The following is a 26,080-nucleotide window of genomic DNA, read 5'->3' on the forward strand; positions in this document are numbered from 1 at the left end:
ACAGGAATTGATTAGTTCCTGCAAGAGTGGATTGTTTTAAAGTGAGGACGCCCCTCAGGTTTCTCCCTGTTTACATGTGTCTGCTTTACCTTTGACCTTCTCTGCCGTGTTGTGATGTAGCATGAAAGCCCTTGCAGGAAGCCAGTACCCTTGATCTTCCCAGCCTGCAGAACTATGAGCTAAATAAACCTCTTTTCTTTATAAATTATCCAATATCAGGTGTTCTTTTATAGCAACATAAAATTAACTGATATGATGAGATAATGTCCCCTCTCTGCCCCAAAGAGTAGGCTTCCTAACTGCTTGCTACAAAACCAGTGAATTCCCCACATGCAGTGTTCCCCCTCTCTAATTCAACCCACTATCTGTGAAGTGTCATCTGGTTTATTGTGGGACTTGGGGATTAGAGGAACTGAGACAAAGATGCTGCTGCCCTGCTGCTTGCTAATGAAGTAAGTAATGAAGTTCTTTGTTTCTGACCCAACCATCTTGTGTTTTTGCCAGCAGCCCTTAAACAGTACAGATTAATGTATTAACTTAGAGTAAAATAAAATTTAATACTCTTTGTTTACCCTCATCTTGGGCTTGAGAGGATTCTCATAAATTATTTTTCAAGGTGAATAAGTAGCTCAGTGAAAACAAAAACACATGGTTAAAAGGGACCATGAGTGAGAATCAGCAGAAACAATTGGCAGCAGAAGCAGACTTCTGCACAAAAACTTCAAATGCTAGAATTATCAGGCATAAATAACTATTTTTAAAGAAATAGAAGACAAGCTTAAAAATATTGATGAAAACTGGACATTGTATTAAAACTGACATAAAATTGAAGAATACCTAGGACATGTACAGATAAAAAGTGAAATAGGTGAATAATAAATCACCTGGATAGTTTTAACAACCTGTCTCGCACAGCTACAAAAAAATCCATGAAATGGATGATAACTCAGAAAAAGTTATCAATATTAAAGCTCAGAGAGACAAAGAGGTGGGAAATATGAGAGATTAAAATTCATGGAGGCTGAAAAGGGAAAAGATCTGAAATTTATTTAATATTAGAAATTAATCAATGGTGTTTACCACATTAACATATTAGAGAACAAAATTCATACGATCAACTCAATACTTATAGGAAAAGCATTTGATTAATTTCAAAATCCATTCATGATAAAAACTGAAAGTAGAAGAATGCCTTTAACCTGATAAAAGTTTTCTACAATAAGGTTTACCATGAATATCCTAATTGTGAAGTTTAAAATATTAATTAATTTCTTTTTTCTTTCTTTCTTTGTTTTTTTTTTTTTTTTTTTTTTTTTTTTTTTTTTTTTTTTTTTAGACAGGGTTTTGCTATGTTGCCAAGGCTGTTCTTGAACTCCTGGGCTCAAACAATTCTCCTGCCTCAGCCCTCCCAAATAGATGGGATTACAGGCATGCACTACTGCACCCAGCTCTTAATTCTGAAATGTTAAAAACTTTTCCTTTGAAATTAGGAACAGACAAGGATGTATGAAATACGTCTTCTACTTAGCATTGTATTGGATAGTCTAGCCAGTGCTATAAGGAAAAAGAGAGAGAAAGAGGGAGAAGGAAAGGAAGCAAGGAAGAAATAATGATTGGAAAGGAGAAATAAAAAGTCATTATTTGTAGTCATTACAATTTTGTATGAAAAAGTCCTACATATGAGTTGTTAGAATTAATGAGCATTTAAAATTAATTATATTTCTATATACCAGTAACAAATAAAAAATTTTTTAAAATGTCATTGCAGAAGCCTAAAAATATGAAATATAAATGGTTAAATATAGCAAAAAGTGAGGAAGGCCCTCTGTGGAGAAAATTATAAACTTTAAGAATCAGATCATTGAAGTAAATAGATATATCACTAGACAAACAGATTGAGGCTCCTTCAGAGGCTCCTGGAATAGACTTGTGCATTCATAAACCTAAGTATAGACACATAAGGCATTGTATATTAACAGGAAAAGGATCAATCAATAAGTGGTGCTGGGAAAGATGTCTAGCCATATAGAAGGAAATACAATTGGATTCATTTTCTAACATTTTACAGTACAATAGCAGTTCCAGAAGGACTAAATGTGCATATGTGAAAAAGTAAAACTATACAAATTTAGGAAAATAGTTTAGGAGAATATTTTCAGAACGTAATGGAAGGAAGGATGATTTTTTAAAACACAAAAAGCATTGACTATGAAAGAAAAGAGGGATAAATTTGACTTCGTTACAAGAATTTTTGCCCACCAAAAGACACCATTAAAAGAGGAAAGATATGAATGTGCACACACAAGAGAGAGAAAATATTTGCTTTACATATAACTAAATTATTAGTGTCCAGAATAATCAAGGATTGTTGCTTACATCAATGGGAAAAAGACAACCCAATAGAAAAATGGGAAAAAGATTTTAAGTCACTTCATAGAAAAGAAAATCCAAATGGCTAATGAAAAGATGAACTGTCAGTGATATATAATCACACCATTTACTTTTGACCAGTTGTCAGAAGTCAAAAGTTTTGTAATGCTAAGTGTTGGCGAGGACATGGAGTAATAGGATCTCTCATCCTGCTGGTGTGAATGCAAATTAAGAATCCAAGTTGGGTTAACCTTGAAGACTGATTTGGTATTATATAGAGTTGGTGATGTGCACAGGCACATGCTCTGGGGCATATACCCTGAGCATGCTCTTGCAAAGGTCCACAGAGGTACATGCATAAAAGTGCTCCCACAACATTGTTCCTAACAGCCCTGCACTCTGAACAACCCAGATGCCTTTCAGTCGTCTCATGGACACATGTATTATAATATATTCTTACAGTAGGATATGTAGGCATAAAAATGAATGAGCCACAGCTACATGAAACAACATAGATGAATCTCCTATACATAATGTTTGGTAAAGGAAGCAAGTCACAAAATAATACATGTGGTATTATCCTGTTATAGAAAATTTAAAATCATAATAGCAAAACTAACCTATACTGTTTATAAACAGTAACCTGTATTGTTTAGCATTGCTTATAAAAGTTGTAAAGTGAAACAAAAAACAAGAGATTGTCACCAAAATTAGAAAAATGTTTCCTCCTAGAAAGGGGAAGGGGATTTGTAGTCACAAGAGAGTTGCAAGAAGCTATCAGGAGGCTGGCAATCATCTCTTTCTTGCCTTGGGTTGTGATTTCTAGACATTTGACTTTTTATTATTCTTGAAGTTGTATATATTTTATGCATTGTTATATATGTATAAAATATTATAATAAAAAATCAAAGAAATAAGATCTGATCCCACCCTTAAGGCGCTAACAGTGGAGAATATAGACTTTTAAACAGGTAATTTCAATGAAATGTGGTAAATGCTTTTCTTTTTCTTTTTCTTTTCTTTTTGAGAAGGAGTCTAGCTCTGTTGCCCAGGCTGGTGTGCAGTGGTGTGATCTTGGATTACTGCAATCTCTGCCTCTCAGATTCAAGTGATTCTCCTGCCCCAGCCTCCCGAGTAGCTGGGACTACAGGCATGTGCCACCACACCTGGCTAATTTTTGTATTTTTAGTAGAATAGGGGTTTCACCATGTTGGCCAAGCTGGTCTTGAACTCCTGACCTCAAGTGATCTGCCTGCCTTGGCCTCCCAAATTGCTGGGATTATAGGCATGAGCCACGGTGCCCAGCCAGTAAATGCTTTTAAAATAATAAAAACTCACATTTATGAACACTTTATTATACACTAGGTACTATTCTAAATGTCTTATATATCATCTCATTTAATTATTTAAAGAAGTCTGAGAGATAGACACTATTGTCCCCTCCCTTTTTTTTTTTTTTTTTTTTTGAGACGGAGTCTTGCTCTGTGCCCCAGGCTGGAGTGCTGTGGCGCGATCTCGGCTCACTGCAAGCTCCGCCCCCCCGGGTTGACGCCATTTTCCTGCCTCAGCCTCCCGAGTAGCTGGGACTACAGGCACCCGCCACCTCGCCCGGCTAATTTTTTGTATTTTTTAGTAGAGACGGGGTTTCACCGTGTTAGCCAGGATGGTCTCGATCTCCTGACCTCGTGATCCGCCCACCTCGGCCTCCCAAAGTGCTGGGATTACAGGCTTGAGCCACCGCGCCCGGCCCCCCCTCCCTTTTTTTAACCAATAAGGAAGAGGAAGCATAGAAAGTTCACATGGAAAATAAGGGATGGAGCTGGGATTTGAGCCCAGGCCAGCATCCCCAACTACTGCATCACACTATTTCTGAATTTCTGCTATGAGACCCCAAGGGATGATCAATGGAAGTTGTCAGATAGAGAAGGCCCCCAAGGGAAAGGAATAGCTTTGTGTCATGAAACAACCTGGCATGTTCAGAGAATTGTGGGAAAGTCAGTGTGGCAGAAGTAGAGAAGGGCAGATTGTTAAAGGAAATGACAAGAGACAAAACCACGATGGGGATTATTTCATTTCTAGGAAGTGTGGGAGGTGTACTGGTGTGCGGTTAGGAAGACCAGCTGGGAAGCTATTGGGATGAATTATGTAAGAAATGGTGAAGACTTGAGTGAAAACGGGAAAAACAGGGAGGAAAAGATGAAGACATATTTGGGAGGCATTTCTAAACTGACAAAATTTGATGACCAATATGCAGGAGGGTGCGGAGGAATGTATTAAGGTTTAGAAGCCTGATGGAAGGGGATTTTGCTAACCAGTTCAGGACATACTAAGGAGAGAGCAGCTTTAGAAGAGAAGGGAACACATTTGGATATATTCCAATGAGCTTGTCCTATCCCTATATTAAGAAAAACAAAGTGAAGATGTATTCAAAGTTAATACCAATTACAACAGCAATAAGAGATTGCAGCTCTACAGGACATTAAAGTGGAGAAGAGCAACTGGGGCCAGATGGTGGGTGGGGAGTTAATAGCCTATACTTAGGAATCCAAGCCAGGGAAGTGGATGAAATTGCAAGGGCAGAGTGTGCAGCAGAGGACTTTAGGGAGTGCCAGCATTGAGGCAGGTGGGTCATCAAGGAGGTACAAGCTGAACCAGATGAGTGGGATATTTCGCAAGCCAAGGGTAGGCACAGTCAGTGGCACTAGAGAGGACAGCCAGAAAGGACCAGGAGAGGCAACGTGCAGGTCCCTGGTGACTGCAAAGTGAGCTCAGAAAAGCTGGTTGCACCTGGTCATCATTGGCTGAGGAAACAAGTAGGAGTTGAGGAAAGAAATATTCCCTTCCAATAAATCTGTCAAGGGAGGAAATGCAAGGTGGCTAAAGGAGCAATGGAGTCAAGAGAAGATTCTTGTCTTTGGTTGGAGGTGATGAAAACTGAATGGAAGAAGTCAAAGGAGAGGGAAAAACAAAGGAAAAAGAAGTGATGGGTTTCAGAGGAAGTGGGAAGAGGCACAATCCAATACAGAGATTGCAAAATGATATTTGGAGAGAAAGGGGCATGTGTCTTCAGAGAGGCAGGAAGAGAAGGCTGAATGCAAATGCAGTTCGTGTTGGTAAGTGGACAGAGCAGGAAGTTGTGGGGCTTCCTCTCTGATGGTTTCTGTTCCCTGCAGGAGATGGCCATTCATCTACTGAGAGAGAATACACTGGAGGTGGGAGAGAAGGTCAGGCAGTGATAGGTAAAAATAGTTGTAGGTGGCATTCAGGGCTAAAATTGAATTGGGGAACATTCATATATAGGGCCAATAATCCCCACTAATGTGCAAAGAAGCAAAGAAGGCTGAAGTGTGAAGAAGATGACGGTTTCTTGTTTATTTGCATATCCTCTGCTGCACCAAGCAAATCTGTTGGTTGTAATCTCCAGACAATATCCTTTTGCCTTAAACAATTTGTCAGAGACAACCCATAGGTGGAAAATATTCACAAATTATATATCTGATAACGGCCTAGTATCCAGAATATGTAAAGAGCCTTACAACTCAATATTAAAAAAGCAATAGACTAATTCAAAAATGGGCAAAGAATTTGGATAAACATTTCTCTAAAGAATATATGCAAATAGCCAATACGCACTTGAAAAGATGCTCAACATCATTAATCATTAGGGAATTGTAAATAAAAACCACAATCAGATACTACTTCACAGCCACTGGGATGGCTATAATGAAAAAGGCAGACACTAACAAGTAGTGGGGAGAATGCAGAGAGATCGAAATGCTCATACATTGCTGGTGGGAATGGAAAAATGGGGTGACCATCTTGGAAACCAGCTTGGCAGTTCCTCAAAATGTTACATACAGAGTTACCGTATGACTATCATATACAGTAGTAGGAATTTAACTACTAGGTATATACCCAAGAGAATTGAAAACATAAGTTCAAACAAAATCTTGTTCATAAATGTTCAGAGCAGCATTATTCGTAATAGCCAAGAAGAGGAAAATGAGCGATCAACTGATGAATAGATAAATGTGGCATATCTGTAGAATGGTGCTACTCAGAGAGAAAAAAGGAATGAAGTGCTGATACATGCTACAACACAGATGAAGCTGGAAACCCCAATGCTAGGGAAAAGAAGCCAGACACAAAAGGCCACATATTGTTTGACTCCATTTATGGGAAATGTCCAGAACAGACAAATCTATGGAGACAGAAGGTAGATGAGTGGTTGTCAGGGACTGGAGGGAGAAGGGAATAGGGAGTGGCAGCTCCCTGGCACAGAGTTTCTTTTGGGAGGGATGAATGTATTCTGGAATTAAAGAGTGATGATGGTTGCACAACCTTGCAAATATACTAAAAACCACCAAGTTGTCTACTTTAAAAGGTTGAATTTTATGGCATTTGAATTATATCACAATTTAAAAATCTGTCAGAAATAGTATTTGTTTTTTAAACAAAGAGATGCCTCTATCAATTATGAAAAGATAGGGCAAGTAAGCACATTATTCTAGAAGTAGAAGGTAGGAAGGCCTCTGTTTTTAGAGGGGCTTGGCAAGAGCTGTCATAGCCTTGGTGGACAGAACCAGCCTGGCAGGGAAGATGATCCCACAGGCAGCCAAAGTCCTGGAAGGGAGAGGACAAATTCTCCTCTCTCTTCACCCAATCCCAGGTTAAGGGGTCCTGCGGGGATGACTCAGAGTGATCAGGTATGTATATTAGCAACTCAGGTAGAGGTCTCTCCACTGAACAGCTGGTTTTTTAAAGAAGCCATGGAACTTATGTTTTGCTCAAAATAAATAAAAGAAAAACAACCAATACATAAGCTATTCAAGGTATATGGGTAAGCTTATCTTTTATGAATTGGAGTGGATGTTTAAACTGTTACAACTCTACCTTCCACTGTGTGACTCTTATTTTTCAGGCTAGGACGCCGGGTGGTCTTATGGGCCACAAGCAGTGGCATGTTTTTGTTTGGAATAGCAGCGGCGTTTGCAGTTGATTATTACACCTTCATGGCTGCACGCTTTTTTCTTGCCATGGTGAGTTGTGTTTTTTACCTCTTTAATTCCACTGCAGTATTTTCATAGGAAATCTTAACTCTCTTCATTTTGCTCATTTAAGGTCTAGTGAGCGAGATCAAGGACTAATCTTTGTCCACTCCACTGCAGAAATCTGTCTACAGTATACCAATGCCTTATGTTTAGAATGGAACTCATTAAAGTGAAAAATTGTTGCTGGCTAGGCAGAAGTGTGTTTGCCTCTGTGTCGGGCATGTGGTCCACATCTCACAATTACTGAGGCATTATTTTATTTCTGAGTAATTATATTGGTCTAGTTAGGGCCTGTTCACTTGAACAAACAGACACTTAAGGTGTGTGGTTAAAGTCACTTGTATAATGTACAAGAAGAATGAAAACAGGAAGGCATTAAGTCCTTATGTTACCAAAAACAGGAGTTTAGTGGAAAGGGCATGAGCTTGAATACCAGCTTTGTCATATATTGGCTTGTTAATTGTATGACTTTGAGCACACTCATTATCCTCTTTGAACCTTAGGTTGTAGTCTGTAAACTGTCCATGTTATTATTATTATTCTTAGGATTCAGGGAGATTAATTATAAACAACCACAGTACAGCACCTGGTTACAATGGTAACTGTTACTAGAAATGGACTGGCCAGCAAGGAAGCTGTTTCCATGCTCAATGAGGCTTCCAGATAGATTTCTAACTATCAAACAACAGCAGCGGCGATTTTCGGTTGGAAATCACTGATCTAGGATAATAGAGGGAAGTTTCCATCTGGAGGAGGAGCTTGTGATCTTCCTAAACGCAGAGCAGCAGGTTGGATGGTCTGAGGGTCCAGAGAGAAGCAAAGGGCTTCAATCTCTCTGCACCCCCTCAGAGAACAAGATGGGGTGTCAGTTTTGGAGTCTTTTTTGATGGATAGAAAGGGTTTCTAGCAAACCGTACAGATGGCCAAGGATAAGGGAAATGCATAAAGATAAATCTAGGAGACTAGAAGATGTTGTACCTCATCAAAAAATAAATACATATATTTAGGAATGTAAAGAGTTTTAAATACAAGATAGCAACCAGTAGTTCTGTTTCCACAGAGGACATAACTCTGTGACTGTACAGTGAGATTTCATGAGAGAAACCTTCTGGTGGGACTGAAGGTTCCACAAAGGCACAGGTACTGAGAAAGTATAAAGGTCATCTTTTGGAAGACTTAAGAGGATATTTCTGAAAATATCTGTTTCAGTCTTGCAAAATACCATGTGTTGGTTTCCAGACCCAAGGAAACAAGGCCACACCCACAGAATACATCTGTGAAATGTGGCCTTAATTTTCTGTGACTATTTCCTTTTATGTTCATGGGAAGTGGATTTGTGGTAGAATTCTGAGGATGGGAGATGCAGGCAGATTCAATTACTTAACGCATTTACTGATCTGCCCACAGAGTGTAATGCTAAGTAAACCAGACTCAGCTGTCTCAGTAAGTCTAGTAGGAAAGGCAAGACATTGATCAGCCATCTTCAAAAATAAATAAAATGTTGACAGTGAGGGCATAACAGCAGTGGGTCTGGAGAGTTCACCAGGGTCTGGAGGGTCAAGGGCTTCCTTGTTGTGAGAGATGGGTGAGAGAAGAACATTCCAGCAAAGATAGAAGCAGATGAAAGGGCCCTGAGATTAGAAAGAAAAGCCGAATGTCTGGAGAATAGAGAGGAGGAGAGACGCATAGATAAGGCTGAAGGGGTCAAGGCAGTTAGGTGGGGCTTTGTAGGATTGTCAGGATTTTGCTCTGTCTCCTAAAGGCAATGGCAATGCACAAAGGGAATTCTGGGAATTCTGGCTGCTGTGATGGGGTGGAATCCGAGAAGATGTGAGGAGTAGAGTATTATCGGTGGAAGGGATGGGTGTGAGTGGATTCACAGTGTTTTGGAGTTAGTTGTATATGGATTTTCTGAATCCAATGACAGAAGAAGTTGTAGCTGCCTCATGAGAAATAATTAGCATTGAAAAACCTGACAGGGACAAATATTACAGCTTAATTTAACTGGGAAATTTATAGTATTTGAAAGTTATCACAATCTTTGTTTAGTGTAACAGCATCACTTACCAAAAGCGACTTCTGGATTCTTGGATATAGGGTCCCGATGATCTGAGTCTTGCCATTACAAAGTTGCACAGAGAAATAAAAGCTGTTGTCACAAAAATGTTAAACTGATTATGAATACATTAGTACTCATCGAGTACCTCCCTGCCTCCTGCTAGTGTCAACCCTTTCTGACAGTAGGAATATTCTTGTAGGCCACTTCTTTGTGACTGTCTGATGCAAGGCGAAATTGCAGTTATTACAAGGGACATGTGTTTACAAAAAGTCTTTAAAAGCAATGAGGGAACATGGGAACACTGTCTGAATCTTGCCCACAAGATTTGGCCAGTTGGGATTTGGCAGAGAGAGACCTGTTAACTTTTGAAGAAATTAACATCTGCAAGGATAATCACATAGTGAGCCTTTGAAAGAGTATGATTCAAATATCTAATGATTAAGAGAGGCCTTTGGGGAAATCAGTGGTGCTCTCGAATAATTTTACAAAAATTAACTTTATGATTTGTGCTGTAGAAGTCAAATATGAAATAATTTTGTAGAAAAAATTCTTAGCCCCCTCCTCCCAAAAAACCATCATTGGACTCATTCTTTGTTTATTCCAAGAATGGTCACATATTATATTCTAATCACATATTGTAATCTAATTTTTATTAAAGATAGGCATATTTTCAAAATAAAGTTTTTCCCCAGTTTTCCTTCTTGTGGTAAAGTACACATAACACAAAATTTACCATCGTAACCATTTTTAAGTGTACAGTTCAGTGATATTAAGTGCATTCATTCTGTTGTGCAATTATCACCACCGTGCATCTTCAGAACTCTTTTCGTCTTGCAAAACTGAAACTCTGTCCATTAAATAATAACTCTCTGTTCCCTGTCTCCCTAGTCCCTGACAACCACCATTCTACATTCTTTCTCTATGAGTTTGGCCACTCTGGTACCTCATGAAAGTGGACTCATACGATGTTTGTCTTTTTGTGACTGGCTTATTTCACTTAGCGTAATATTCATTGTATGCATAGACTACATTTTTCTTATATATTCATCTATGGACAGACACTTGGGGCATTACTTCCACGCTTTAGCTGTTGTGAATAATGCTATGAGCAGGTGTGTACAAATATCTCTTCCAGACCCCACTTTCAACTCCTTTGGATATATACTCAAAGGTGGAATTGCTGGATCATGCTGTAATTGTTTTTTAAGCAATCGTCATATTGTTTTTCCTAGAGGCTGTACCATTATACATTTCTATCACACATTACACATGTGTTCCAGTTTCTCTGCATTCCCGCTAAAACGTGTTATTTTGGTTGTTGTTTTTTTTTTAATTAGCCACCCTAAGGGGTATGAGGGGGTATCTCTTTGTAGCTTTGATTTGTGTTTCTCAATGATTGGTAAACATTTGTATTTCTTCTATTTGAAATGTCTATTCAAAGCCTTTGCCCATTTTTGAATTGCATTGTTTGTGTTTTTGTTGTTGTTGTTGGGTTTTAGGAGTTCTCCATAAAATCCCTTATCAGATATTTGATTTGCAAGTATTTTATTCAGTTCTGTAGGTTGCCTTTTCACTCTATTGATAGTGTTCTTTGATGCACAGTTTTAATTTTCATGAAGTCTAATTTGTCTACTTTTCTTTGTCTGTCAAAATAAAATTTTGATTAAATATGTTTTTCTTACCACTAGTTAGCGTAAAGTTTTTGTCTCCATTTAGCAATTAGGATTTAACAATAAGGACCTCCTGGATACAGATAACTTGATGTGTGCATTTACAAGGGACTGAGAAATACATCCACATTATAATGGAATATTTCGATGAAACAAAAGGCAATGTCTAACATTTATATCATAAATAATCTCTAAAGTTTTGCCATTTTGGGAGGGTATGATGAGGGAAGATGAAAGGACCTATAAGAAAAAAAAACGATAGATAGGATTGAATGTCATTTTATACATCTGATAGGGGTTTCAGAAAGCAAGTCTTTGTCATTTTCCTTTTTGCCTATATATGATTTGCAATGGGGTCAGACTCCTCAATAGTTATAAATGTGATCTTGAATATAGATCCCTATTATTTGTTTTTCAGGTTGCAAGTGGCTATCTCGTGGTGGGGTTTGTCTATGTGATGGAATTCATTGGCATGAAGTCTCGGACATGGGCGTCTGTCCATTTGCATTCTTTTTTTGCAGTTGGAACTCTCCTGGTGGCTTTGACAGGATACTTGGTCAGGACCTGGTGGCTTTACCAGATGATCCTCTCCACAGTGACTGTCCCCTTTGTTTTGTGCTGTTGGGTGCTCCCAGAGACACCTTTTTGGCTTCTCTCAGAGGGACGATATGAAGAAGCACAAAAAATAGTTGACATCATGGCCAAGTGGAACAGGACAAGCTCCTGTAAACTGTCGGAATTTTTATCACTGGACTTACAAGGTCCTGTTGGTAATAGCCCCACTGAAGTTCAGAAGCACAGCCTATCACATCTGTTTTATAACTGGAACATTGCGACAAGGACGCTTACCGTTTGGCTAATTTGGTTCACGGGAAGTTTGGGATTCTACTCCTTTTCCTTGAATTCTGTTAATTTAGGAGGCAATGAATACTTAAACCTCTTCCTCCTGGGTAAGTAGTTAAAGTATATTTAAATTTGACAATGAAGTGAGATTTCTACCATTTGTGTGTGTGTGTGTGTATGTGTGTTTCTGTGTGAATTTGAGAAAAAGAGTGTGTTTTTAATGGGCCTTTTAAAACCAAGAACAATACTGCCAACCATATTATTATGATATCTCTTAGCATTATGTTGTAACACATGTACATATGAGGGGACTTCAACCAGTTCATGGAAAAATGGAATTAAAAGATAAAAATCTAAAACATAAACTTTCTCAACATGATTGCCGTCAAGGTCAAGACATTTTTGTAAGACATCAGCCATTTAGTCCATCCCTGAAGAACTGAGGGTCCTGAGAATGTACCCATGTCAGTGCGATCTTATTTACACTATTAACTGAAGAAAAATGGGTGCCGCGTACAGATTTTTTAAGATTAGGAAACAGAAAGAAGTCAGAAGGAGCCACCATGAGAACCGTAAGGTGGCTGCCTAGTGATTTCTCATCAAAATTCTTGCAAAATTGCCCTTGTTTGATGAGAGGAATGAGCGGGCACGTTGTCATGGAGGAGAAGGAATCTCTGGTGATGTTTCCCAGGCATTTTTCTACAAAAGCTGTGGCTAATTCTCTCAAAACAGTCTCATCATAAGCAGATATTTTCATTCTTTGGCCCTCTAGAAAGTTAACAAGCAAAATGCCTTGAGCATCGCCAAAAACGTTGCCATGACCTTTGCTCTCAACTGGTCCACTTTTGCTCTGACTGGACTACAGCCCTTCTTGGTAGCCATTGCTTTGGTTGGGCTTTGTCTTCAGGATCACAGTGGTAAAATCGTGTTTCATCTCGTGGTAAAATTCTCCAAAGAAATCCTTCAGGATATTGATCCCACGGGCAGTTTAAAATTTCCATGGGCAGTTCTACCCTTCTCTGCAACTGATCTGGGAACAACTGTTTTGGCACCCATTGAGTGGAAAGTTTGCTCAACTTTAATTTTTCAGTCAGAATTCTGTAAGCCAGACTAATTGAGATATCTATGGTATTGGCTATTGCTTCTGCTGTTAATCTTAGTCCTTGTCAATTAGGGCTTAAACAAGATGTATTTTTTTCCTCAGTGTGGATGCTCTGCCCCTGTGGTCTTCATCTTCAATATTGTCTTGTCCTTTTCATAAGGCATCAGTGATTTCACCATTCTTCCACCCAAGCTTCACCATAAATTTAATGTTTGTTCTTGCTTCAATTTTAGCAGAATTCATGTTGCTCTAGTGGGACCTCTTTTCAAACTGATATCTTATTCTTCTGAGTGCCTCAAACTAGCTCCTCTTCAGACATGTTCTAAGAAGTTAGTACAAATTTCTTTTAGTGCAGAAAAAAATCTGAAGACACATGCATAGTTTTTTCATAATATGCACTTTCCATTAACTTTTTTTTTTTTTTTTTTGAAACGGAGTCTTGCGCTGTCGCCCAGGCTGGAGTGCAGTGATGTGATCTCAGCTCACTGCAATATCCACCTCCTGGGTTCAAGCGATTCTCCTGTTTCAGCCTCCTGAATAGCTGGGATTATAGGCACATGCCACCATGCCCAGCTAACTTTTGTATTTTAGTAGAGACGGGGTTTCACCATGTTGACCAGGCTGATCTCGAACTCCTGACCTCAGGTGATCCGCCCACCTTGGCCTCCCAAAGTGCTGGGATTACAGGCATGAGCCACAGTACCCTGCCATCCTACCTTTTTGAAAACTCCTTGTATTTTCCATTTGAAAAAAATGCATCAGAAGAATTTAGTTCCTCCCTTTCTGCCTTCTCTCCTTGCTACCTTTTTCACACCAGTCCTTAACCCAGAGCTCTTCCCAGGGGTAACTTCTATAATGTTTGGGTTGCACCCTTTCAGATCTATTTCTGTGCATTTGTGCCGGGCATGGTGGCATGTGCCTGTGGTTCCAGCTACTTGGGAGGCTGAGGTGGGAGGATTGCTTGAGCCCAGGAGTTCTGGGCTGCAATACGCTATGCTAATCAGGTGTCCACACTAAGTTCAGCATCAGTATGGTGACCTCCTGGGAGCAGGGAATCACCAGGTTGCCTAAGGAGGGGTGAACTGGCCCAGGTCAAAAATGGACCAGATCAAAAGTCCTGTGCTGATCAGATCTGTTTCTATGCATTTCCATATATTTGTGCATATAAATGTTTTATATTTTAACATAAATGAGATCACTCACTATATATTGTTCTTTGTAAGTTGCTTCCCTTTTAAAATTTAATATGCCTGGGCTATCTGGCATCTCTCAACCTTCAGGTGTCCTTAATTTATAAATTTTAGTTGGTAAAATAACTTTTAAATACATGCAACTATAATTTTTGTTGTCATACCTGTTTCATTTTAATGGCAGGTTAAATCACTTTAGATAGCTTGAGATGTGACTCCTAGCATAAACCAAATTTGAACTAAAATGTGACAGAAATATTAGAAACCTCTTTTTATCCATCTAGTCTTAACTCCTGGTTATTTCTATGTAGGCTGCCTGTATTTTATATGATCCTCAAAACATCTTGCTTCTAAATTTTTATACATAGACATCGTGCCATCTCATTAAGGTGCTCTGATGACACATCTAGTTTTTTTTTTTTTTTCCTGATTTCCTCAGCAGACACATCTGCTTTTGTTTATTATAGCTCAGCAGGAATTATGAGAGAAGTCGTTTTAAGAAAAAAAGATTTACTCTTTTTTTTTTTTGAAGCAAACTAACAAGTTTATAGAAAGAGCTTGTCTTAACTTCAAACTCATGCTCTATGACAATTTGAGATGGTGCAGTATCTCTAGAACAGAGTGGCCAATGGTAGGTGTGTGGAGTGTGGCTGCGGAAGCTTAGGAAGGCTAGAAGTTTAGATCTTCGTGACATAGTTTTTTACTTTTGCCAAAGACATAAATTCTCAAAAAAACTGAGCAATGTCATAAATACAAAAATGTTCCCAAAGACAAACACACATGGTTTTATATTATCTACCATTTTGGATTTTTCACGTCAGTACCCTTCCCACTAGTATTGTTGCAGATGGGTGCTTCTGCTCAATAGTTCTCTGCTGTGAAATTTTTGAACAAGTTTTTATCTCCTGAGATGGTTTGGGCCTGGTGGGAATTTGGGCTCTGGTTTTGTGCCATTTGCAGGTGCGAGGAGGATTATGAGCATTAGAGCATTTCACAGGAAACGCTCATCTCCACTGCAGTGAGTTTAAAAGTGGCAGGGCTGGCTGCCTCTCAGGGATCCTTAGAGAGTTTCTAAAGGCCCTGGAAGTGAGGAGAGGGCTGCTCATGCCTTTTGGGTAGTGGGTTAGAAGGTGGGGTCCCCTTATGCTGTCGGGTGCCTAACCTTATAGAGGGCTGCTTGCTCAATGACAGGTGTAGTGGAAATTCCCGCCTACACCTTCGTGTGCATCGCCATGGACAAGGTCGGGAGGAGAACAGTCCTGGCCTACTCTCTTTTCTGCAGCGCACTGACCTGTGGTGTCGTTATGGTGATCCCCCACGTGAGTTATCTTATGTTTTATTTAGGGAATTGTTAGTTATACTGTGACAGTTTGATGGGAAGAATTTAGCTTATTACAGTTAAGTATGAAGGTCAATTCAGAGTATGATTTCGACAGAGTATATAATATTTAAAAATATGTTTTCTTTAAAACATTCTGTTTCTATTATATAAGTAATATATGTTCATTTTAGAAAATTTAAGGAGAAACACGTAAAAAAAAAAAAAAAAAAAAAAAAAAGCCTAACCTGGGTGCAATTACTCACACTTATAATCCCAACAACTCAAGAGGTTGAGGGTAGGAGGATGGCTTGAGTTCAGGAATTCAAGGCTGCAGTGAGCTCTGATCACACCACTGTACTCCAGCCTGGATGACAGAGTGAGACCTCATCTCAAAAAATAAAAAATATAAAGTTCATAATCCCAATTCCCAGAGATGACCAGTGTTGTATTTTGTAAATGAAATAATCGTGTGTGAGGAAAGTCGATCACACTTTCCAGCATCATCATACTGAACATTCACTCATTTATTCATTCAACAAACATTTATCCACCATCTTTTATGTGCCGGGTGCTGGGAACACACAGCGCAGCCAGTTTCCATCAGTGTAACAGGAGGGCATATGGGACCCGTGTGTACTCTTTTGTCTAGGGTGGTCGAGGATGGTGTGCCTCTCAGAGGAGGTGACATGTGATCAGAACCCTCAATGAGGGAGGCAGCCATGGAGACATCTGAAGGATATGAGTCAGATATTCATGACTGTTAGAGTTTCAATACACTGTTTTTCATTGCAGGAGATTAGTAGTTTCCAGTGTCTGGTATGCATACACACCCCAAGGAGCTTGTTTTGAAAAACAGTTTCTTAGTGAGAAACACTACCAAGAAATTCCTGAAATGACTTCCACACTCCTATATTTTGGCAAACTGCATCCCCGCAAAATACCTCTTGCATCCAGAAGTGCTTCCCCTCTTCTGAGAAAAGATGTTTTCAGACCTGTATTTTAATTCTTGATTTGGAAAGTGTCACTATAACAGTACTTAAAATATTTTATTTAATGTTCTCCTGTGATTATATAATCATTAAGCAATAGTATATCAACATTTAGAGCAAAGCATTTTAAGTTTTGCATATCGTTTGAAATTTCATTTAAGCTAACGAGTGACTTCCTTTTATAGTAGCACTTTACTTAATGATTAGGATCGGTGAGCCAAATATTTTATGTAACGAAATTTCCGGGCGATTGATACCAACTAACTGAATGCAATAAAACTACTCAGGACAAGGAGGTCTCTGCTAATTCGAGGGAACTTCATCCACACCTTTAAAAAAGTAGTTTGCAGTTAATAGTAGTTGAGTAGATGACAGCTGCCTTTAAGTTGGTGAAGAGTTGGGGAACACCAGAACCTTTGAGTTCTACAGTAAAAGGGAAGATGAAAAAGAGGAGATTTCTAGAAATAGAGCATTAACCCACAACCACAAATATCTCCCTTCCAATAAATTTTTCCCCAAATGATAAGGTCAACACAATACAAATATTAATTTAATTAATAATTGTTAATTAATTTAATTTACAATTGTAATTAAGGTGACATTAGCTCTTTAATAGAGGCATCCCAGCATCTCAGTGACTTAACATAAAGGATGTTTGTTACCTGCTCATAGAAAGTTCCATGTATTTGTACCTAGTTGGCCAAAGCGGGAGTGGTGAGTGGGTGTTTGGGTCCATGGAGTCATTCAGGGATGCAGACTGACAGAGGCACTGCCGTCCTTAACACATCAGCCCCAAGGCCACCCTGGGTCTCAGTGTCCAGCTGGCAGATGGGGGAGGAGGGAGATTTCAGAATACAGGGTGTATTTGTTAGTTACCTTTGGAAGTGGAACATGTTAGGGAGAATAAAAACCCAGGTGGAGATAAAGGTTTTGCTGTTGAGGAATGTATCAGCCACAAAGAAACAAATGAACAAAAAGTCTGTACTACTAGTTCAGTTACCACTTTCAAATTATTTTCTGAAGATAATTTATAAGCCAGGGATTACTGCCACAAAGGACACAATTTGTTTGTTTGTTTTTTTCTAAAGTAAATAGATTAAATAGGTACAAGATCTCACTCTGTTACCCAAGCTGAAGGGCAGTGTTGTGATTATAGCTCTCCGTAATCTCGAACTCCTGGGCTGAAATGATCCTCCTGCCTCAGCTTCTCCAGTAGCTGGGACCATAGGCATGTACCATCACACACAGCTAATTTTTTTGTTTTTCTGTAGAAATGGGGTCTTGCTATGTTGCCCTGGCTGGCCTAAAACTCTTGGCCTCAAGTGATTCTCCTGCCTTAGCCTCCTAGTGCTGGGATTACAGGTGTGAGCCACTGGGCCTGGCCCACAATTTGTTTGTATGGCTCCTTGATTCATTCTGCTGGATCAGTTCCAGGAGTGGGGAAATTCTTGGTGCCACCAGCACTATCTGGTGTGTCTCCTTCTAAAACAGTCTTCCCAACTGGCTTTTATCACAGTTCAAACCCTCCAAAGTGGATGGGGAGGAGAGACACTAAAACTTTCCTCTACGTTTCATAAAGATGAAAAGCTTTCTCAGACTGTGTGTAGAGTTTAATATATTCAAACAGAAAAATAAGGCTCTTCATTGTTCTGAAAAAATACTGAAGGAATTAGAATGTTTTAAGTAGTGATTTTAAAGATTTTATATTTTCCTTTAAAATATTACTTGTGATGATCTATTCTGCTAAATTTTTTCAGAAACATTATATTTTGGGTGTGGTGGCAGCTATGGTTGGAAAATTTGCCATTGGGGCAGCGTTTGGCCTCATTTATCTTTATACAGCTGAGCTGTATCCAACCATTGTAAGGTAAGGATGAATTATTTTCTGGTTGTTTTCCTGTTATCTTTCACTTGTGTGTCATTTCATTGTATTTGGCCTTTAAATGTAAATGCTTCTTTTTCATAGATGTTACCTGGATCTCTGAGATGGGAAAATGACATGCTGATACTAATTTTTAGTCTGAGGCTTTGTACCATATTAGCGAGGATATTAAACAAATTATTTTGAAATATCACTCTATTATTCCAAAAACATTTTAAGTTTCAAGTACCATAGACTTCCACTGAGTCTCTGTATTGACTCAAAACTAATTTCTCAGGATGTGTCTCTCCATGTTCTGATGCCAATTGTGTTAGTCTGCGTGGGCTGCTGTAACAAAATACCACAGGCTGGGTGGCTTAAACAATAGAAATTTATTTTCTTATAGTACTGGAGGCTGGAAGTCCAAGAACAAGGTGTCGGCAGGTTTGGATCCTCCTGAGGCCTCTCTCCATGGTCTTCAGGTGGCACCCTCTTGCTATGTCCCCAAGGGGTCTTACCTCTGTGTGCACCACTGATGTCCCTCCCTCTTCGTGTAAGACACCAGTCATATTGGATTAGGGCCCCACCCTAACAGCCTCATTTTAACTTAATCACCTCTTTAAATACCTTATCTACAAATGCCGTTACATCATAAAGTACAAGGGGTTGAGACTTCAACACTTGAACTTTGGGAGGCACAACTCAGCCCATAACATCAGTAATCATTGGCTCCCTGAGATTACCTCATCTGGAGGTTCTCAAAGCTGGCAGCTTATCAGAGTCATTGAGGCATTTCATAAAAAATACCAGTCTTGGGTCCTTACACCAGACCTGCTGGATCAATCCAAGAATGAAACTCGGGATTTTTTTTTTTCCTTTTTTCGAGATGGAGTCTCCTTCTGTCGCCCAGGCTGGAGTACAGTGGTGTGATCTCGGCTCACTGCAAGCTCTGCCTTCCGGGTTCAAGCAATTCTCTTGCCTCAGCCTCCAGAGTAGCTGGGATTACAGGTGCACACCACTACACCCTGCTAATTTTTGTATTTTCAATAGGGATGGGGTTTCACCATGTTGGTCAGGTTGGTCTCGAACTCCTGACCTCATGATCCACCAGCCTTGGCCTCCCAAAGTGTTGGGATTACAGGCGTGAGCCACCGCGCCTGGCCGAGACTCAGGATTTTTAACAAGTCTGCAGGTGACTTCAAGTTTCCACCCCACCTCTTTGGGGATGTCTGATGTGATTCCCACTGATCTGGGAACCTCAGGAACTTTCAGGCTTTTAAAAAGCTTTTCCAAACACATTTTACTTGGAAACTCTTTATGTGGTGAAGAGGACAGAGGTCCTTTATGGAAGCTCTGTTGGGTACCTGGAATCCCCCCAGTGCTCCTGCCTTCTTGCTCCAGGGGGCTGCAAGAGAACTTCCAGGCCTTAACAGTGCATCCTTTGTAAACCACAGTTCTTGTTGCAGCCCTGTGTCTAGATAAGACAGCTGAGAGCAGGGAGATCAAGTACCTGGTGCAAGACACACAGCTGGGACCCCAGCTATAAAGGGAAAGGATCCTTTCTCTGATTCTCCATTGGATTTTTTTTTTTTTTTTGAGACAGAGTCTCACTCTGTTGCCCAGGCTGGAGTGCAATGGTGTGATCTTGGCTCACTGCAACGTCTACCTCCCAGGTTCAAGCGATTCTCCTGCCTCAGCCTCCTGAGTAGCTGGGATTGCAGGTGTACACCACCATGCCCGGCTAATTTTTGTATTTTCAGTAGAGACAGAGTTTCACCATGTTGGCCAGGCTGGTCTCGAACTCCTGACCTCAAGTGATCCACCCTCCTTGGCCTCCCAAAGTGCTAGGATTACAGGTGTGAGCCACTGCGCCCGGCCCATCAGACTTTTTGACTCTTTTTTTCAAAATGATCCTGTATTTTAAAGTGTAAATAGTGATTAGGGTCACACTGCTGCCAAGAGATGCTTGTCCCACAGATCTCCCTCTGTGAAATTCCATAACAGTTTCCTATCTGCAGTCCTCCCTTAAATCCTCCAAGTGGCATTTTCCTAACACCTGCTTTATCAATAGAAGTTTTCATTTTCTAAGGGAAAAAATTTGTTAGTGAGCTTGGATAATTTCTTAGCCTGTTAAAGACCCAATCTTAATGGCAACAAATAAACAAACAAGATATTAAGGTGTTTCACAGGAAACTTTAAAAAAAATCTAACTGCTCAGCTAGTGGGTTCATCCCTTTTAGGAGTATATTATTTGTCATGTGTTACAAGTGTGAAAGGCAAGTGACTTTCTGTAGAGATAAGTCCATATAACACTAGCCCAGAGATGCCTCCTCCTTGTCTCCACAAGCAGGAGGGATGTAGGACCTGGAAAATCCATTAGTCAAGAGATAGCATAAATCGTTCCCTAGGAATTTTCCATGCCCACACACCTGCCTGCTGAAATGCTAGGGCAGGCAGCCCTGTGGACCAGGATGGGTAAGTACATTTGTGTTGGCTGTAGATAGATTAATGGATATCTAGATGGATGGATGGATGGATGGATGGATGGATGGAAGAATGGATAGATAGATAGGTACACACATATATCTAAGAAAAAAGTTTATCAGACTAATATGTGACCAGGGGTATGGAATAGCAGAGGAATAACTCCCTATGTAATTGTCTATTAGCCAAGTTGTCTGAGAGTAGAGTTTTTCTTCTTCCTTCCTACTTCCCCTCTAGGTCACCCAGTGTGCTTGGGAGAGCAGTCTAATAATAAATACATCTTCTGTCCATTTTACAGGTTGTGGAACTGGGATTCACACAAGATTAGGGTCATGGTCAAAGGCACCTGGCTAGTCAGTGACCCATCAGAACTCAGATCCACATCTTTTGGCCCTTTTGGATATCCAGTGAAATACATGAGAATTTTTATGGGAGACAGTGCTTAACATTAGCAAGGGATGAGTTGCTAGCGGTAGAGCTTTAGTAGCAGAGGGGAAGAAGGTATTTTGGGGTAAGGGCTGCGTGGACTCTTCTCAGATCATATTGTGAAAGTGGCAGCCCTGTGCAGATGTACAGTAGCAGACAGGCAGAATAACAGATTACATTCTAGCGCTTACAGGTTGACAATGGTGGAGACTAGTTGAATGCAATAGAGAGTGAAGTTGCATAATTGCAAACTTACGTTGTGGCTTTGGCTCCCTTGTGCCTGACCCAGGGAAGAAGTCGCTCTAAATCAGGGAGAATATCTTTGGCATGTCCTATGGGACCCTTCTGGCCTCTCAGGTGGATTTCTGCTCAGCCAGGAAAAGCTGCAGATTTTCCCAGTTCAAAATTCAGATTGGACCAGATCCATGCAGTGCCTGGCACATATTAGACTCTCGACACACATGTGCTGAGTGAATGCATGTTATATGCTAAAACGGTGACAATCCAATCAAATAATGTCAATGTGCATTGCAATTATGAATGTTGTAGTATTTTTTAAGATCTTTTTTGTTGGCTTGGTTGTTGGTTTACAACCTCAGGTACATGACCTCAAAAAAATCCTATATGTAAATATTTAATACAGGAAATCTTTAACCAACTCTATGAGCTCCCTAAACACCCTAACACTGCATGCAAAACTTTACTTATGTATGATTTCTTTCTCAGAAGAATGCCATACTTTTGATCAGTTCTTTATAAATGTGTGTGACCCAGAAAAGATGAGGCATCATTAATTTGTAGAGGTACTTACTCACATAAAAGGACAGTCTTTCCTTACTAACATTCTATACATTTTCCTTAAGTAACCTTTAAAGAAAAGCACATTAAGATATTCCTTGACTCTAAAAAATTGAAATAGAATAGTCCACAGGTATACAGACACTTTGTTCTCTCAAATTCCCACTCCCTACCTGAAACAAATTCCTGCTGTAGAAGACCTTATTATTCTCAATGTTAGGCTGGATCAATACACATAAGGGCCTCACCTGCACAGCAGATGAAGAATGGCTTACCTCCGCACTCCTACCTTTTTTTGTCTTGAATTGTCTTGAATTATGTGCACGCTTGTATACACCACTGTTTCACACAATGTAGGTATTGTGATTTTTGAAAAATTTCAGTAAAATTATTTTCAAGCTTACATTTTTTTATGGTCATATGTTGCTTAATGATGGGCATACGTTCTGAGAAATGCATCCTTTGGTGATTTCGTGGTTGTCAGAACATCATAGAGTGAACTTACACAAACCTCGATGGCTCAGCCTGCTACACACCCAGGCTGTGTGGCACAGCTTATTCCTCCTCGGCTGTGACCCTCCACAGCATGTTACTGCACTGAATACTGCAGGCAGTCTAACACAGTGGTATTTGTGTATCTAAATGTATTGAAAGAGAGAAAAAGTCGAGTTAAAATGTGCTATTATAATCTCATGGGGCCGCCGAGGTTGACCAAAACGTTGTAATGCGGTGCCTGACCGCCCTTATCCTCGTTGGGGAGGGTGGGAAAGGAGCTGCAGAAAGCAGGTCCCTCAATCCCGGGTCACTTGCGCCTTACTCCTCTCGGCCTCTCTCCTCTGTTTCCAGGTCGCTGGCTGTGGGAAGCGGCAGCATGGTATGTCGCCTGGCCAGCATCCTGGCGCCGTTCTCCGTGGACCTCAGCAGCGTTTGGATCTTCATACCACAGGTGCGCTTCAGTTTGCAAACCCTTCCCGAGGCGACACCGAGGCAGTTTCTAATTGCCTATTAGCGACTTCTCTGTCGTTATTTATCAAAAGCCAGTACATCATTTCCTAACGGGGTTTGTAGAAACAACCCCCTTACCAACAGCTCGCCAGTCGGTGAGTAGGGTGGTGGCTGCTTTGTGATTGGCTGTTGGTGGCCTTCCACCACCGCTGAGCTGTTCATTACAACTCTGCCTGCCACAAAAGGGCGTGTCTTCACCCTTCCCTGGAAGCCGGGCCTGTCCCCACCCCCAGGCCTGGCCTTGCCTCTGTGTTTCCACTGAGTTCCTGCTGGGCAAGGCAAATTCTGGGGGCTGCCTGCTCCAAAAAGATTCTGTGGTGTCTAATGGAGAGGGTTAGGAACCCATGGTTCTCGGTTGACCCGAACCTGAGGGGCTCCGTTTCTGGCTCCAGCAGTGTGAGCCATTTGCCTGGCTTCAAAGAGTAAGAGCAGGGACACTTAGTTTGCAGATCCTCAGGTAGGGGCTGAGAGGCCGGGAAGGCACGTGAGCACTGCTGCACCTGGTGGACTCTTTTGCTCAGGAAGAAGATGCGGGATGGGTGGAGGGCAGGTGTGACTTGCCAGCCCGCAGACCCTCCCTCTCCCTCCCCTCCAGTGCCTCCTGTCTCTTTTCTGATTGCCCCTTAGATAGACTCAGTCTGCAGGATTTCCTCCCGGCCTCCTCCCTGCCCCCTCTCCTCCCGGCTCCAGGCACGGGTTTCCTCCAACCTCATGGACATTCTCCCTGGACGTCTCACCACAAACTCAATGTCTCCCAAGCAGAACTGGCCAGTGACACCTGTCTCCCTCTTTTGGTTAAGGATAGGTCAGTGGCTTCAAGCATGACACTGTGGCATCGGCTTCTTATTCATCCTGTTCTTTCATCACCAAATCCTCACATTCTCCTTCAAAACCACCCCTGCATGCCTGGCTCCAGTGCCTCCCAGTCTTCTCCTTGCTCTTCATCCCCCACCCCATCTGGGTAGCATACAAGGCACCACGGCCATGACCCAGTGCCCCTGTCAGTGTCAGAATAAAAGTCCAAACTAAGCTCTATCCAGGTCCTTTCCTGACTGACCCCTTGCCCAGTTCCCCTATTCTGTTCCTCAGGCAGCTTCCCCTCCTCTCCACACTCACCCCCACTGCAAGAGTTCCCCTCTCCTCTCTGTCCCTCCTCCTCCCCTTCCATGCCACTGCCCAAATGACCCCTCCAAAAAGAGCACTTCTCTCTCATGTTTTCTGTTAAGTAGCCCTCCAGGTATCCTCTTTCCAGGAGGCCACCCAGATCTAGTGACCCCGCCTCTCCTTTTCTCAAGTGTGTCCGTATAGCATTCAGTGGGTGCCTCTTTCACAGTTGCTGTCGCAGTGTGGCTTTATCATTTGCACGTGTGTCTTCATCACCCCAGTCAGGCTGTTGTGCTTTGCAGAGCAGGACATTTTGCATCCCCACAGCTGGCCCTAGCCGAGTGTTTCTCTCAGCTTGTGTGCCACCCATGCTGTTATTCACCTACTATTTTAGATCAAATAGATTGACTTTTGGAAATTAGGTTTGTCCTAAACAATAATATCAGTGAGGTCATGGGTGTTATACTAATTATGTGTTTTTCTGAAAGACACCAACATAATCTCACAAGTAATAAAACAGTGCTTGGCATCCCCTGGAGCTGCCTTGTACACACAGCAGGTACACATACTGCTCTTCCGGAATCACTGACTTGGCATGAGTGTCTCCCGCGTCCCCGGAGCTGGCGCTCAGTAAAGCGCTTGGATGTGCCATTGGGGTGTTAGAGCCCAGCCTCTTTCTCAGGCTGACTCTGAGGTTAAGAAACCATATGGGCTGTGTGGGAGGTGTTTTGGGAGAGTCTACCACCCTTTTTAGGTCATGAACTTTTCTAGAAGAATCGCCTTTGTGCTAGCACTTGTTTTCCTTATTTTTTTTTTTAAAAAGATAAAATGGAAAAGTGTTTATTAAAATAATCAGTTGAAACATGCAAATATAAAATAGATAAATTTATAAAAGCTAATTACCAAAAATAAAACCAAATAAATATTTTTTAATGGATATCTTTAAGGCTCAATTAAGGACTACGGACTTAGAAGGGATCTCTAATTTTATTTAACAGATATTTAAACAAGCTCCTTTTATTTTTATTATTTTTCTGAGACAGAGTCTTGCTCTGTCGACCAGGCAGGAGTACAGTGGTCTGATCTTGGCTCACTGCAACCTCTACCTCCCGGGTCAAGCGATTCTCCTGCCTCAGCCTCCCAAGAAGGTGGGATTACAGGCATGTGCCACCAAGGCTGGCTAATTTTTTAAATATTTTTTAGTAGAGATGGGGTTTCACTATGTTGGCCAAGCTGGTCTCGAACTCCTGACCTCAGGTGATCAGCCCATCTCGGCCTCCCAAAGTGCTGGAATTACAGTCATAAACCACCATGCCCTGGCTACGCAAGCTCTTTTTTAAAGTGCTTTACAAAAATTAGTCTTCATGTAATGCAGATGCTGTTATTCTCTTCATTTTACAGATGAGGAGACTGATGGACAGAAAGTAATTATTAGCCCAGGGTCACACACCTTAAAGGTGACAGAGCTGGGATTTGAACCCAAATACCATGCTCCCTTGCCTTTTACACAAGGTCCAACAAACAATCTATACAAAAACAAGCACAGAGCAGTCAGCTCCTTGTCCAGCCTGGCTCTGAGTAGCCCGTTCCTTCTCTAAGACAGTCTCTGGCCGCCAGGTGTGGTGTATATTTGTGGGAGTAGTCTGTGAATGTGCTTCCTTTGGATCTAACGAGTATTGCCTATTGTTTGTAATGAGTCAAAAAAAAAAAATCAAATTTCCCATTAAACTTGTTTATGGATGTCAAACTGCCTGGGGATCCAGTGTTTCATATAAACATGGAAGATGTTTATATTTTCTCTTTTGAA

General features: G+C 40.9%; 2 protein-coding genes across 3 annotated transcripts in view; one reads left to right on the forward strand and one right to left on the reverse strand.

The window, feature by feature from the left end:
- Positions 1 to 26,080, reverse strand: part of GTF3C6 (general transcription factor IIIC subunit 6) — a 1,097,326-nt gene that overhangs the window by 544,183 nt on the left and 527,063 nt on the right. The window lies entirely within an intron of this gene.
- The window catches only part of SLC22A16 (solute carrier family 22 member 16), a 52,502-nt gene that overhangs the window by 22,971 nt on the left and 3,451 nt on the right, over positions 1 to 26,080 (forward strand). For both annotated transcript variants that reach the window (XM_050789048.1, XM_050789049.1), the window contains exons 3-7: positions 7,292 to 7,409; positions 11,569 to 12,100; positions 15,477 to 15,604; positions 18,353 to 18,462; positions 23,011 to 23,110. In XM_050789048.1, coding sequence (XP_050645005.1) covers positions 7,292 to 7,409; positions 11,569 to 12,100; positions 15,477 to 15,604; positions 18,353 to 18,462; positions 23,011 to 23,110 — 988 coding nt within the window. The remainder of the gene's footprint in view (positions 1 to 7,291; positions 7,410 to 11,568; positions 12,101 to 15,476; positions 15,605 to 18,352; positions 18,463 to 23,010; positions 23,111 to 26,080) is intronic.

This window comes from Macaca thibetana, chromosome 4 (genome assembly GCF_024542745.1).
Source record: "Macaca thibetana thibetana isolate TM-01 chromosome 4, ASM2454274v1, whole genome shotgun sequence".
Taxonomy (NCBI): domain Eukaryota; kingdom Metazoa; phylum Chordata; class Mammalia; order Primates; family Cercopithecidae; genus Macaca; species Macaca thibetana.